This window comes from Rhineura floridana, chromosome 10, assembly GCF_030035675.1.
Source record: "Rhineura floridana isolate rRhiFlo1 chromosome 10, rRhiFlo1.hap2, whole genome shotgun sequence".
Lineage (NCBI taxonomy): Eukaryota > Metazoa > Chordata > Lepidosauria > Squamata > Rhineuridae > Rhineura > Rhineura floridana.
In genome coordinates, this window is record NC_084489.1 from 52524320 (window position 1) to 52538875 (window position 14556).

Genomic DNA, 14556 nt, shown 5'->3' on the forward strand with positions numbered 1-14556 from the left:
GTTGATTATGTTGGGCAATAATAATAATAAAATAATAATAACAATAACAACAACAATAATAACAATAACAACAACAATAATGTTAGTGTCTGTACAATACTGTACCATATAAGAACACAGAATTAATAAGAACAACAAAACCCTACCCAGAGGGTTATAATCTAAAAAAAACAAACACATGAAGAAAAGACAAGACACTGGAGGAAGAGAAACACTAAATTAAAACATCTCATTTAACTGGAAAAAGCATGGAAACTCTATTCATCTTGAGGTGATTTAACGAGACAATGGAGTTCCGAAGATAAAGTGCTGCCAAAGAAAATGGATGAAGGTGTGAGACAGATGTAATCCTTGGTCTACCTAAGATATTGGTAACAGAGGAACTCTAGGAAATTAAGGAGGAAAGATAAGCAGGTGCAATGTAGTAGAAGCATTTAAAGTAAGAGGTTTTATAATGAACATGATGAGGTGGTTAACAGCCAATCCATGTTCCCAGAGAGCTTTGGGAACTGTGGGGAATAGGGGTCTCCTAACAATTATCTGCACCCTTCAGCAACTACACTTCCCAGGATTCTTTGGGGGAAGATATGACTGTTTAAAGTGGAATAAATATATGGTGGTCTAGGTCATACTCAGAGCAGATCCACCAATATTCATTAGCCTAAGTTAGTCATGTCTTTTATCTCCAATGGGTCTACTCTGAGTAGGACTAGCATTGACTACCACCCAATACATTAGTAGCTTCTGGCTTACAATATATGCAGATTAATGAGCAAACTGAATTTCATAATATAAGATAAAAACAAATCATAACCTATGATTCATTTTTATCTTATATTTTGATATCCAGTTCTTCAATACACAGACCGGCTTCAAACAATTATTAAAATGAGATAATTTTGTGGCTTGTAAAAACAGCTGCCCTTGAGGTTGGTCCGGAAGCTGCAGCTAGTGCAAAATGCAGTGGCAAGACTGCTCATTGGGGCAGAGTATTGCCAACATGTCATCCTGCTGCTGAAAGAACTGCACTGGCTGCCCATTGTTGACGGTGGCGGTTCTTGCGTGAAACAGCATATGTTATGTTGGAGTTAAGTTGCTCAAGAAACTTATCAGATGCATTAGATCAGGTTAAGAGTCTTCATTCAAAGACATTAGGGCCAACAGACTTAAGAGTAAATACATGTAGAGTTTCTTCATTCACCCCCCCCCCTTCTGGTCCATCTCTCTCCAAAGGTAAACACAGAACACAACCTCTCCGTTCAGAGGCATGATACAGAAGGACACAACTTACAGACTCTGTGAGAACTTTCCCAGTTGCTATCTCACGTTACCATGACAACGGCTGGCCTTGGAGTGTTTGCTCTCAAGCCAGCAAAGACATAACAGTGTTACTTCTCCAAACTTGCAGGCTTTATGGAAAACTACTAGAAACAGTAATGCCTATGGGTCACAGCCCAACACCCATTTGCTACCAGGCCAAGTTCAAGGTTCTAGTTTTGGTGTACAAAGCCCTATTCAGCTCGGGACCAGGATACCTGAAAGACCGGTCAGGGGGGCGCAACCTTAAATAGGAAAGGTCTTCACACATAATCTCTCACTCCTTGGAAGAACTTCCCTCTGACTGGCGCGCTTCTCACGACATCTGTTGAGGGGTGAAAGACGGCGCACCTCCGACAGCTCATCTGACAATACCGACTGGATAGGTGCAGGCTGGAGGTCAGGAGGTGGGGAAGCATTTGAAGTGTCAAAAGGGGGATCCAGGGGAGACGGAATTGGTGCACACGCCAGAGATTCCCCCAACGGTTCTGTTGATGCGTCCTCTCCAGCAGGAGGGCTGTCCGTGGGAACTGCCACAGTGTCAAGCACACTCCCTCCCCTAGTATCTTCGAAAGTCTCAAATTCCTCTGGCTCTGCCCCTTGCTCCAGCTGAGGGGGCTGAAGCTCCTCCAGCCCCCATCCTTGACTCTCCTGAGAGACCTGGGGCTCGACACCCACCAGCAGGAACTAGCATAGGGCCCCAAGAGCAGGCATTGTAAGGGCTGAGAAGGACTGGTCATGGAACTGGTGTCCATAGGACTGAATACTTCCCAGAGAGGGGCCCAAGCAATGCCTTCTCTGTGCCACCCTGGGGATGACCCAGGGAAAAAACCCACATTCTCTCCCTACCCCAATCTTGGCCAGCAAGAGCCAGCAGGGTCACAGACGCAAAGAAAGAACTGCCACCCACTCCATACCTCCCTGGGACCACTTAAGGTCACATCTACAGTGTACACTTAAAGCACATAGCTTCCCCCAAAGAATCTTGGGAGTGTGTTAAGGATACTTGGAATTGCAGCTTTAGGAAGGGTAAACTACAACTCCCAGGATTCTTTGGAAGAAGCTATGACTGTTAAAGTGGCATAAATGTGCTTTAAATGTATGGTGTGGATGTGGGCCTGCTCTGTAAGTATTCCAAATTCCTTGTGAAATTTAAGGAATTATTCTTCTTTTAACTACATTTTGTCCTTATTGTGCATAAAAACAACGAACTAATGTTTTGCTTCCTCATGGTCAACATGCAAAGGTAATTAGGTACAATCCACCAGGAAGGTCTTATCTGAATGCCCCACTGAAATGACCAGCAACTACAAAAGAACACAGAAATATTAGTGTGAAACTTCCATTAATTTCAAATGGACTTGCACAGGAGGCTTTCTACACAGAGTATCATATATAATTGTTAATATAATTTTTAACAAGTAAGAATACTATTCTTCAAACTTATTTCTGAATAGTGCCATAAAACATCATTCACCTTTAACACTGAGAATTCTTAAAAGGAGCCTGAAGACAAAATATTATGCTACTACTATGCTACTACATACTATGGTACTGTGCTAATATTTTGCTTTCCTGATTGTGGCTAGGAATGACAACTATGAAATACGCATTAAATATTGAGTGATGCTTTGATTTGTTAGCCAAAGGCAAAGAACCATCACTGAAAAACTATGAATTCAGAATTAAACTTCAGTGAGTTATGTTCAATCCTGCTTTCCTACTTGCTTATGCCTCCCTCCTGTTTCTGACTCATTTTTGGAAATACGTTGGATGGTTTGGCATAACATGTTATTTTTTCATAGGCTTCAAATAAAGGAGATATTTTCATACCCAAGTACGCCTAAGCAGCTAAAATCTAATTATATATTCCTACCGTTAAAGGAACGGGGAGGCATTTCAAGAGAGTCAGAGATTTAAAAAACAAAAATTCTGGCATTTTCTCTTCAGCTGAATAGCTGGAATTTACTGTAATCTTTGCAACCCATACAGAATTAGAGTACCATTTATTCAGGAGTGGACTAATTGTATTCAGTGGCTGTACTTGAGATAAAAGTTACAGAAACAGGTCCTTAACATAAGAAATTAAATTTCGAGTTGCAGCACATTAGTCAGCACGTGGGTGTAGCTCATCTCTTTTATTGTAGAAAGTTTACAAAAGAGATCTTGCTCATAACATCTATCCTGTGCTGTATCAAATCACACTTTGGGCATGATGCAGTTCACTGTGGGGCAAGGGCAATGCAGTGAGGATCCACTTCCCCTGCTACAGACACAGATGGATGCAATAGTAGAGCTGTTGGGGGAAATCAGAGATCTGTGTGTGCCTCATACCCTCATCCAGCCCTCTGAGTCTACTCATGTGTCTGAGTGCAAGAAAATTCTACTGAGATGAGAGGGAGGGCTGGATGGGGATATTAGAGGCCCACATGCCCCTCTTATTCCTCTAATGTCCCCTCATGCTGTCTGCATGTGATCAGTGAGTTTGGGGGTAGGGATGGGACTGGGGTCTATCTAGATGCTATGTGAATGGGTGCACTCCAGTGGTGTACTGGACCATGCACCTTTTATTCTTTTTGACTAGAACTGTATTTTACTGCAACTGGAGAACATACAAACTAGACCACTTGGATTTTCTTGCTTGGCATACTGCAAATCTGTCCTGTTAAACTATGGAGAAGTATGATGAGCAGCCTTACAATTTAGCTCATCTAGGTATCTATATCAACACTTGGGACTCAGTAACTCACTCCCTGATGGTGCATGAAGACTGTTTACTGCACATTTAGTCAAAACTACCGGGGAAATACCTCAGCAAACAGTAGCTGTTGGCGGGGCAGGGCATCGTTGCTCACCTGCCTTCCTAATGCCAAGTGTCCCTGCCAGTTCCTGAGGGGGAGAGGTGAGGTACCAGGGAACACAGCACAGTGGAGGCAGGGTCAATTTTATTGATTAGACTTAAGATTTCATTCTGTAAAAACATCAGTTTCCTTTGCAATAACTTTACTCCACCTTCACGAGCAAGCAAATCACCTATAGAAATCATGCTGCATTTTATTTTAATTTTCACTTCTGACCCATAACAAGATATTTGTGGGAGTGACCTAGAAAAGTAGACATTTTTCCTAAGCACTTCACATTCTGAAGACAAGGCAACACTGCAAGGCCACCAGCAGATAAATAATACTCTATCTTTTCAAAAATAACTGATTATTTTGTCTCAAAAATAGAGAATCTGCACACTTCAAACCTCCAAAGTAAGCAAAACTTTGCTTGTGCATGAAAACTGTTGAGAGCAAACAACTAGTTCAGAAAGCAAGGAGAGAAGAAATAGTAATTAAGTTTTCCCACCAGAAAGAGTCCTGATTCATTCAACAAATATGTAACAGCTTGCTATGGAGACATGCAAACCAGAAAACAAACTAAGAAATGAATAAAGGGCAATTAATGTGCATAGCAAGTAAAGCCCTGAATAATTTGTTGTGTACTGTGAAAAAAAGCTGCAGCTAGAAATATGAAACAAACGGTATTGATTCTGGGAAAGATTAGTTACAGTTCAAATTAAGATTGTATTTACCTCTTTATTATAATTTATATTTCGTTTTTAATAGTTTTCCTTCTTGAAATATTTAGAAAAGTAAAACTTTTCACACCTAGAATTGAAATCATATAATAAAGGTCTGGTTTACACAGCTATGATTTACCAGCAGCATGCAAACATGCAGGCTCCAGAAGAGGAGCTTGCAGTCGCTAAGGTTCTCCCCAGTCTTTTTTACTGTTGCACCAAGAACAAACCTTGGCTACAGCTTATAGTTAGTTAACCACAAACCCCAGTTCAGATACCACGCTTAACCAAACAAATGACCAATGACTTAAAGTGAGAGCCCAGAGTATTTTCCAGTCCAGTAATTTGTTTTTACAGTAGCCCCTTTTCAATACTGCGTTTGCCCAAGAAAATATCTTACTGAAATCACTGTGTGCAAGATCAAGACTCTTCAGAGTAAGAACTTTAGTTCACTTCCACAATGGGGAGATCTCTGTGAGCAAAATGGGATACAGGACGATTGTATGAATAGGTCATCAATAACCATTCCAACTATTACCATGTCCTGTTCCTGTACCCCTTGAATTTTGAAATGTATTGCTAATTAACTAACTGTTCACATTTGATACTTAGGCTGCAATCCCACGAACACAGAGGGACAATTCTGAGTAAGTATGCATAGGATTGAGCTGTTACCCCCTTGACTTGGGCCCAGTTCTCCCACAACACTAAGCCAAACCATGGCTTAGCATGAATAGGCAAGCATGCAGGCTCCCAGAGAAAAGATTGCAGATGCTTTGCTCCTCCCCAGTCATTTTCCTACTGTGCTGCACTGAGGTAAGTCATGGTTCACCTTGGTGTGTCTTCCAAACCCTGGCTTATGATTTATCTCTCTCCAGACAAACCATGAGCTGTAACTATGGGCAAACGAGGGGTTTGACTGACCTCCAGTTCTGCTTGAGGTTTTTTAATATATAGATGGCATGGGTTCTAGGACAATGTGTCTATCGACCTATTGCTATCTCACCTTGAGGTTTGCTTTGTCTCTAGACTTCCATCTGATACCCTCTGACTAGCTAAGCCTCCTTGTGTTTCATCCATCACTGATCTCCAGACCTAATTTGATGAGCAATAATTAATCCCTCATCCTCCAGCTTGCATTAATTACATTCTGGGATCTGAAATGTTTCCATAAACTGATTTCACTCTGGAGCCTTTTCTCCAGAGTAAATCATTGGCTCTTGGGGAGTGGGGGAAGTGTCTGTCTTACTGACAGCAGAACTGTATGCACACTTACCTAAGAATAACTCCCACTGAAGTCTATGGGGCTTATTTCTGAGGCAACATGTACTGCAATTGTGTTGCAAATCTCAGTAGGAAGTTCAGTCTGCTCTGAAATCCTGACTTGCTGCAAGGTTAGAAGGGTCATTCCTTGCTGAACATACCAAGGCTTCAACGAAGTTTGTGAGAACTGGTGGAGATTTTTCACATGCTCAAGTAGGACTTTATTCTTTAGAAATAGGAGCCTCAATACAATATTTAGCTACAAGATTTTAGATAGAACCTGTGAACAAATTCAGCCAGGAGCTGTATTTTAAATCATTCACGGTCCATATTCACAATAGCATACTGAATTATTATTCACCTGCCATCTCTTTCTGCTGCTCCACCTTCTGTTACAGTTTTGACAAATATGCCCAGTTTCTCAAGACCTGCATCTGCTCCAACTCCCATTCCAATAATGCTGATGCCAAGTCCATCTTCATCTGTGAAGTAGATAAATTAAACAGATACATATATTTGGTATTTTTCCCACTTAGATGAGTACATTTTGAGTCCTGTTCTCTCTTTTGCTTATGGTATTGTAACTGCATGCACAAAAAGTAAAACACACATTGTCATTCTAAAGGTGGTCCTCCCTAGATATGTGAAGTCTTCAGGTGTAGGTTCTACCAGTTTTAATGGACTTGTTTCCACTTAGCCACCACGCAGATCAAGCAGCCCCAATCATTATTTGCAAAGGAAAGAGAAAGAAGCCTGTCTTGCTTTTTCTGCCATAGTTGCTGATTACGAGCTCCTATGTATAAAGGAATTATGACCAGGGTTGATAACAATCAATGATTTTTAAAAAATATATTAAAAAAATCAAATTGTAAACATTTTAAATTGGATTTTTTTTATTTAAATCAGATTTCAAAATGTTCTTAAAACAGTTAGTAAAAAAAGCCTGGGTCAAAGATATCAACATGAATACTAATTATATAACTTCTAATTATATTCCATTACTATATGAACAGCAGTTTATCGAGATGGGAGATAACCTGATCAGTACTATTCTGCAGGTGGTGTACATGAAGTTCACGTTCTCTCTCTCTCTCGGCCTTGCCTCTCTTTAAGTGCAAAGATAGAGAAGGTCAATGAATGGAGAATTTGGGGAGGTGGTGGAGACCACTGAAATGGTAATCCAGCTCTTAACAGCAGTGGCCTCTTCTGCATGTGTAGAGATAATTTTTTCTTCCTTTGTCTTAAAGGATCATTCTAAATTGAGAAATAAGTTGGGAACTGAAAAAGCAGGAAAGCTTGTATTTCTTTTCCAGACAATGAACAAGGAAGGCAAAGGTGAAGAAGAAGAAGACTGAGTTAACTGTACCACCCAATATTTGCTCATGTTGACTCAGGTAAAATTCCCTAAATGTTATTTTTTAAAGAACTTTATATTTATCTAAAACTTTAAATACTTAATTGATAAATAGTTAACAATCCATGTGCATCTTTTGTTAATGTCGTGTACTTCTATTAAAAATGATGATTAAATAGAATCTTGCTCACTAGTGATTTAAACTGTGATTTAAATCATTGAGTCCTTCAGAAAAGCAAATTAAATCATTATTTAAATCATTATTTAAGTTAATTTGATTTAAATCAAATAAACCCTGGTTATGACCCACAAAGAAATATAACTAAGTTCAGTATACAACTAAAAAAAAGGTGTTCTCCATAAGTGCAATGAAACAACAACCACCATGATGCATTAAAAATCATGGTCTAGATCCAAAAAATGCTACACAACTGGTTCAGTATACTCAAGTCAGTATACTGACTGTGAACTCAGATATCTTCAAAAGCAGCCCTCCATGACACTTAATAAATCTCTTTTGAAACTAAAGAGAGTTTCAAAAACAGTTCTGTGATTGTGGACAGGAGGGAGTGAACTCCTCTGGGGATGACAAGGTTTGAAGCTGATGATAGCATCTAAAATATTAGTCAGCTATTCTACTGAACTGACCAGGGGTCATTAATGTCAATTAATATGCTACCACAACTCTCTCACAAAAAATGCAAAATTGAATGTCCAGGAATTATTTCCATAAATTACACACTACTGATTATTTATCAGTGCCCCAACTGCTAAGCAATGACGGGTTTTGCATGCCCAGCTTCTAGAAAAGTTGTACAATTTATATATTAAAAAAAAAGTCTGTAACATAGCAATTATAGAACGCATACCTTTCTCAAGTTCTACTGGGAAAAGCTCCAGCTTCTCCACACGTTTTTCTAGTTCATACTCAGCTGATGCAGCCACTGGGTCTACCTCATCATTTCTTCTGTCATAGTCTTCATTAGAGTACGTGTTGAAAACCTGAAGAGAGAGAGAGATAACAGTAATGGTCAACTAAACTGTCCAGAATCTCACTTCTGAAACCTTCTGCTGAGCTAGGGGAGGGCTATGTAGCCTTTATACCCTGCTTGCAAGCTTCCTAAAGTATATAGCTGGAAGCTGTGGGAAGCAGCATACTAGATGGAGCATTGGTTTAATTGAGATCTACTTTCTGTTCTTAGCATCTAGTCGCCTTTTAAGGATTCAGGGTCTTATTTTGGCATTAAGCAGATTTTCTTTCTAATCTACATAGCTATAAGTGCAATACATGTTCTAGAAAGAGCATCACTATGTTCCTTTTAATAATTTAATTTAACTTATTTAATTTTATTTAAGTCATTTCTATACTGCTTTATATTATTTGGGAAACAAATCACAAAGCGGTTTACAACCTAGATTAAAACACTGAACAAAACATCACAAAATATTAAAAGAAAATATTACAAATTCAGTCCAAATATAAAAGACACATTCCAAACAGCATAATTAACAGAAAAATAAAAGTATTCTCTTAAACATAAACATTATGAGTTAAGAATCAAATACAAAATACAAACTCATAAAACAGCATCATTAGTTAATTAATTAAAACAAGTATACTAGGAGCCGCCGCCCCAATACTCCCTCCCAAATATGTCCTTAACAGTCCTCCATGTCTAAATCCTGCTCTGATTCATTCATTCTGATTCATAATGTAAAATAATGTTTAATAATGCTATTCAAACCTTAAAAAGAGCACTAACTTCACATTAAAAATTCACAGCAATTCATAAAAAAGTGTATAAGACACAACATGTTGGTTGGGTAGGGATTATCACTAGTTTCATCTTTTAACAAACAATAAAGCAATGATTTAACTCACATTAAATAAAACTTGTGAATAAATAGATAGTATAATATACTACTGTAAATTTAAACCTTAAGTGTGCCACATCAATTATAATTTCTTGTGTATAAAACAGCATTTTGAATAAAATACGTTAAATATTTATTTACCTTATCAGACACTCAATTCTATGTAACTCACAGTGAATACAAAAGCCAAAAGCACAACAACTAATATTGGAGTGGTTAAAGCTTACTGCTTGCCTCTAAGCAACAGGTTGGAGGCCACCATTTTTTCTCTGAAAGCTACCAGGAGTGACTCCATGCAATAATGTAGTGAAAGGGAAGGCCTATTGCAAAAGGATTCACTCTTTTGCAATATTTTCTAGAACCTATTAGACTTCAGCTCAAATTAAAAAAACTCAATAGGCATTGTTAGCCAGTGCTCTTGATCACTACTACCTCTTCAGCAGATGGCTCAGCAGTGGCCAGATAATGTATGCTAGCACAATCTTCCTTAAAAGATTTCCACAGCCATAAAGAGTTAGATCCAGATTGGGTCAGCTGAAATCAGTGTAACAAGTTAGTCAAGACTTCATTCCCATTAAAATCAAAGGCTTGCATCCAACTAATTTCTACTGAGAGTAGACTCACTGAAATCAATGGACCTATTCATCTCCATTAATTTCAGTGGGTGAATATGCCTAACGTTTGATACAACCCATAGCAATTTAAATACAACTAACTCTAGATTCAACCTAATATAATAAAACAGCCTGAGATCTGGGCACTAATATGTACAATTAAAAAGTAAGACCAACACTGCAGAAAGAGAATCCCTCTGTCACAAATTCCTGAAACTACCCAGGCTGAGTTTGCTGGAATATCATATCAATATAATGGATGCCCTGACAGTCATGTATCAATCCAGCATTCCTTTTAGCCACATATTTGTCTGGCAGGAAAAGCCTAGGCATCTCCATCTTACTTCTTCCCTTCTAGAGGTGAAAGCTAGCACTAACTACATCTTCTCCAGCATCCCTTATCTTTGTGAGTCTCCCTATTGGTCAATTGACCCTCTACTTGTCAATCATGGTCACCCTGATTAGACAGCACAACACATGGCATCATTCCAGGTGTCTCAACAGACAACAGAGCTGTGTTCCTTGCAAATATGCAAAAAGGATCCATGCATTTTTACAAAGCTTGGAAAAGTTACTTTTTTGGACTACAACTCCCATCAGCCCACTCCAGTGGCCATGCTGCCTGGGGCTGATGGGAGTTGTAGTTTAAAAAAGTAACTTTTCCAAGCTCTGATTTTACAATTACATGCATGCAATTTTCAGGATGTGTATGCATTTTGAAAGTTGACGAATTGAATAGCTGTAAAGCAGGACTTGCAGTTCAGCTGTGTGTTGGCACTATTTGCAATTTTTGTTGTTGCTAGGATTATTTTTGCCTTTTGTACACTGGCAAGATGAAGGACATTAGAGACAATTTTTTTTGCAAACTTTGTAAAATTTGAGTGATGTTACTAAGAATTAGATGTGTAGATGTGGCGCCAACACTGTTATCTTTTCAGCACCAGGTCAAGACTTTCCTCTTCTTCCAGGCATTTTAGCACATGTTTTTAATTTTTTTAAAAAAATGTGTTTTTAAATTTGTATATTTGTTTTTAAAGTTTTTAATTGTTGTAAGCTGCCCAGAAAGATTTGGCTATGGGGCGCTATACAATTATTATTATTATTATTATTATTATTATTATTATTCCCACAGTCATCGTCGCTCATCCTTCAACCACCTCCAGAGGTGACCAGCTGAAGTGATCCTACGCACAAGTCTTTGATGTTAATTTGCTTACTACAGATCAATATTCTGGTTTTAGTGCTTTATTTTCCTTTTGATTATGCATGCTCAGTTTTTATCTTTCCCCCCTTTTTTGTACTCCTCTTAAATAAACTTCTTAATTGGATTTTTGGGCAGAACTAGTCTCTGGTCACATTCAAGGGCTGTTTAGTCCCTGCCTGTTGCTTAGACCATGTGGACAATGCTACTGGGTTAAAGAGCATGGAAGATCAGGAGGGCGGAATGGGCTGAGACTGCCAAGCAGAAGACTTGGAGTTCATCTGGAAGTTCACCTACTCCCAAGGAGTCCAGCACAAGGCAGTGGGAATCATCAAGCTTTTGGCCTAGGTGACAAATAAGCTGGTGGTGGCAAGTAAGAGAAACACAACAATAAGCCTTATATGGCTTAGGTCCAGGCTATCTGTCAGACCGTATCTCCCTATATGAGCCTGCCCGGGCCCTGAGATCCTCAGGGGAGGCCCTTCTCTCAATACCTACGTCCTCACAAGCATGACTAGTGGGGACTCGAGATAGGGCCTTTTCGGTGGCTCCCCCAAGGCTTTGGAACTCCCTTCCTAGGGAAGCAAGAATGGCCCCCTCCTTGCAGTCCTTCCGTTGGCAAGCAAAGACTTTTTTATTTCAACAAGCCTTTGGAACTGAAAGCTGTTAAGGACAGGACTTGAAGGGTGCTGCATTGCTATTGTCTAACTGTATTATTTTAAACTGAGTTTGAATTATTTTAACTGTATGTATGAATGGTTTTAATACTGTAAATAGTTTAATTCGATTTTAATCTAGATTTTTGTATGTTTTTAATTATATGTGTGCTTTTAGCTGGAAGCCGCCATGAGTTCCAGTTTTGGAAAAGGGGCGGGGTAAAAATAATAATAAATAAATAAAATAAAAATAATAAGCCTACTGCTACTGTGCTAATGGGTTGGTGCTAGAATGGAGTTTCACCATTCATGCCGCACAGACCTTTGCCGCTGTTTCCTAACGTAATATTTAACTACAAGTTCTCTGTCAAAAAAAACCATGGGGTGATTAATTTCAAAAATGGAAATTACAACTTCTTCAAATATGATAATTTGCAATATCTATATCTATAATCAGGATCACTTTTTATCTTCTGTAAAACCTTAAACTGATGTTTCACACTTTTGTGCAAAACTAACGCCCACCCACCCCCAAATCCGAAGGCATGGGTCTGGCCTGGTAGAGGAGAGAACCCTACCTGTGTCCACTCATACATTTCTTCTAGAATAGCTAAAAAACACCAACACCACCCAAAATGAAATGAAATTAAAACACTGAACAACAAACCTGAACTATCTATACTGTGTGGGTTAAAATGCTTTATTTGGGGAACAAAGCTTTTCGTGGCTTCAAATGGGTTTCAAATATTGGCACAACTATAATGGCAACACAATCACTTTGGATTTGAGCCTGGAATCCACATGCCTTCCAAGAGGTGCTAAAGCTATCCCGTATTTCTTGGCAGACTCCACCATCCCTTTCATAGTGGCAAGACTGTCAAGGAAACCTTACAATACTGCTGGGAGAATAAAGAAAGCAACCATCACTCAAGGGGCTCCCTGAGATAATAAAAAGGGAGTTGCTATTCAACAACTAACATTGTTATATTAATATGGGTAAGTGTATTTATTAAAACAAAGCATCTGTGTTAAGATCATTGTTAAGTTTTATACTAACTGGACACTGTTACTTGAATTTGTTGGACTGTTGCTTCTGGTTATGACTACATTTCAAGATTTCACACCAGAAGCATAGTTTGGCCAATATCAATTCCTATTCTAGAAAGAAATTAAAAAATGTTCTAAGTATAGCAGATCTATGCTAAGCTTTTATTTGTTCCTTCAAAACAGATAGAAAAAAATGTAGACAGACAGACAGAATGGCTCTTATATTTCAAATACAGTGAAACACCTAAACAGCTAATCAAAAATGGTACACTAAACTGCATCCAAATGAAAACTAGACTAAGGCTGCAATCCACTTACCTGGGAGTAAGTCCCATTCAACCCAATGGAGCTTACTTCTGAGTAGACATGTAGTAAATTGCAGTCTAAGTTAGCTGAACTTAGTTCCCATTGAAATCAATGGAACAAATTAAATTATGACTAATTTACCCCACTGATTTCTAAGTTTAACTAACCTAGTCTGGATTCAGCCCAATGATTACAAAATCAACCAATTTACTGAAGATGTTAAGATTTTATTCTTTGCAACTACACAACTAATTGGCGCTCAATATACATTTCACCATGAAAAATGCTAAATCCCGGCAATTATTTCCTACATAATAAATTAATATATAGGATTTATACTATGTAAACAAAGACTATAATTTTAAATTAAGAATTCATTTTATAATTGGCATTGTACACAACCTAGTCATTTAAAATAAATACTGCAGTTAGTTTGTAGAGCTTATGAATAACATACGCAAAATCCCACTGAACTCAGTTTAAAGTCTTATTAAGTAATGCCAGGAATGAGAAGACATTTGTTGTACCCCAGAAAAAGCCTCAAGCAGATTTCATCTTATATGGTTTGTGTAATATGCATGTCAATACACATCAAACTGAGAGTTTTCCTCAATATTCCATCCTGCTTTTACAAACTTCCTGGTTCTTTACATTTAGATATTTGGCTGAGGGAAAGGACTTGTTCTAGCAATGTCATGATTCAAAGCTGGAAACCATAATTTGAAAACATTTGAAATAAGCAATGGTAGACAGAGATAATCAGCAATAATGCCACAAGGAAAAATTAACAAGATGTGCATGTGCAACTGAAGCCTCTCCATCACTGCCTGCAGTAAGCCTTGCTGTTGTCTAGGTAACAGATGAGTATGCTGTTCCATTTTATGGTTATCTCAAACCTAAAAGAGCATCAAAGTCATTAGGAAAAGGAAAAGGAATCTTGTATTAATGCAGAACTGTTCTAATTAAATTGACTGTGGGATCAGCCCTCAAAGTACTACCACCACATGAGCTGCATTTATTTGAAATAAATGGCAATTGCACAGAAGCAGTGTTTGTTGGACTGTTCCCCATGGATACTTCCACATAATACAATCTGCTCCCTTAATTAACTTAGTTAAGAACATGCACATATGTAAATTTGTATAGATACATACACACAGGCAAAAATGGGGAATTTAATACAGAAAAAAGGTATGCTACTACAACAGGTTATACAGTATATGTAATCTGCAGTCTTTTAACACCACTTTGCCCTACTGATATTACAGAAGAAAAATGTACATACTTTCCCAGATGCATAATCAGTTCTCAATAATCCAACAAATCTCTCAGTAGCTCATCATACATCCGATACCCTC

At 38.3% G+C, this 14556-nt stretch overlaps 1 protein-coding gene across 4 annotated transcripts in view; it reads right to left on the bottom strand.

Moving 5' to 3' along the window:
• Positions 1-14556, bottom strand: part of PPP1R9A (protein phosphatase 1 regulatory subunit 9A) — a 244006-nt gene that overhangs the window by 111145 nt on the left and 118305 nt on the right. For all 4 annotated transcript variants that reach the window (XM_061586772.1, XM_061586771.1, XM_061586773.1 and 1 more), the window contains exons 2-3: positions 8369-8501; positions 6507-6627 (exon numbers count right to left, since the gene is read on the bottom strand). In XM_061586772.1, coding sequence (XP_061442756.1) covers positions 6507-6627; positions 8369-8501 — 254 coding nt within the window. The remainder of the gene's footprint in view (positions 1-6506; positions 6628-8368; positions 8502-14556) is intronic.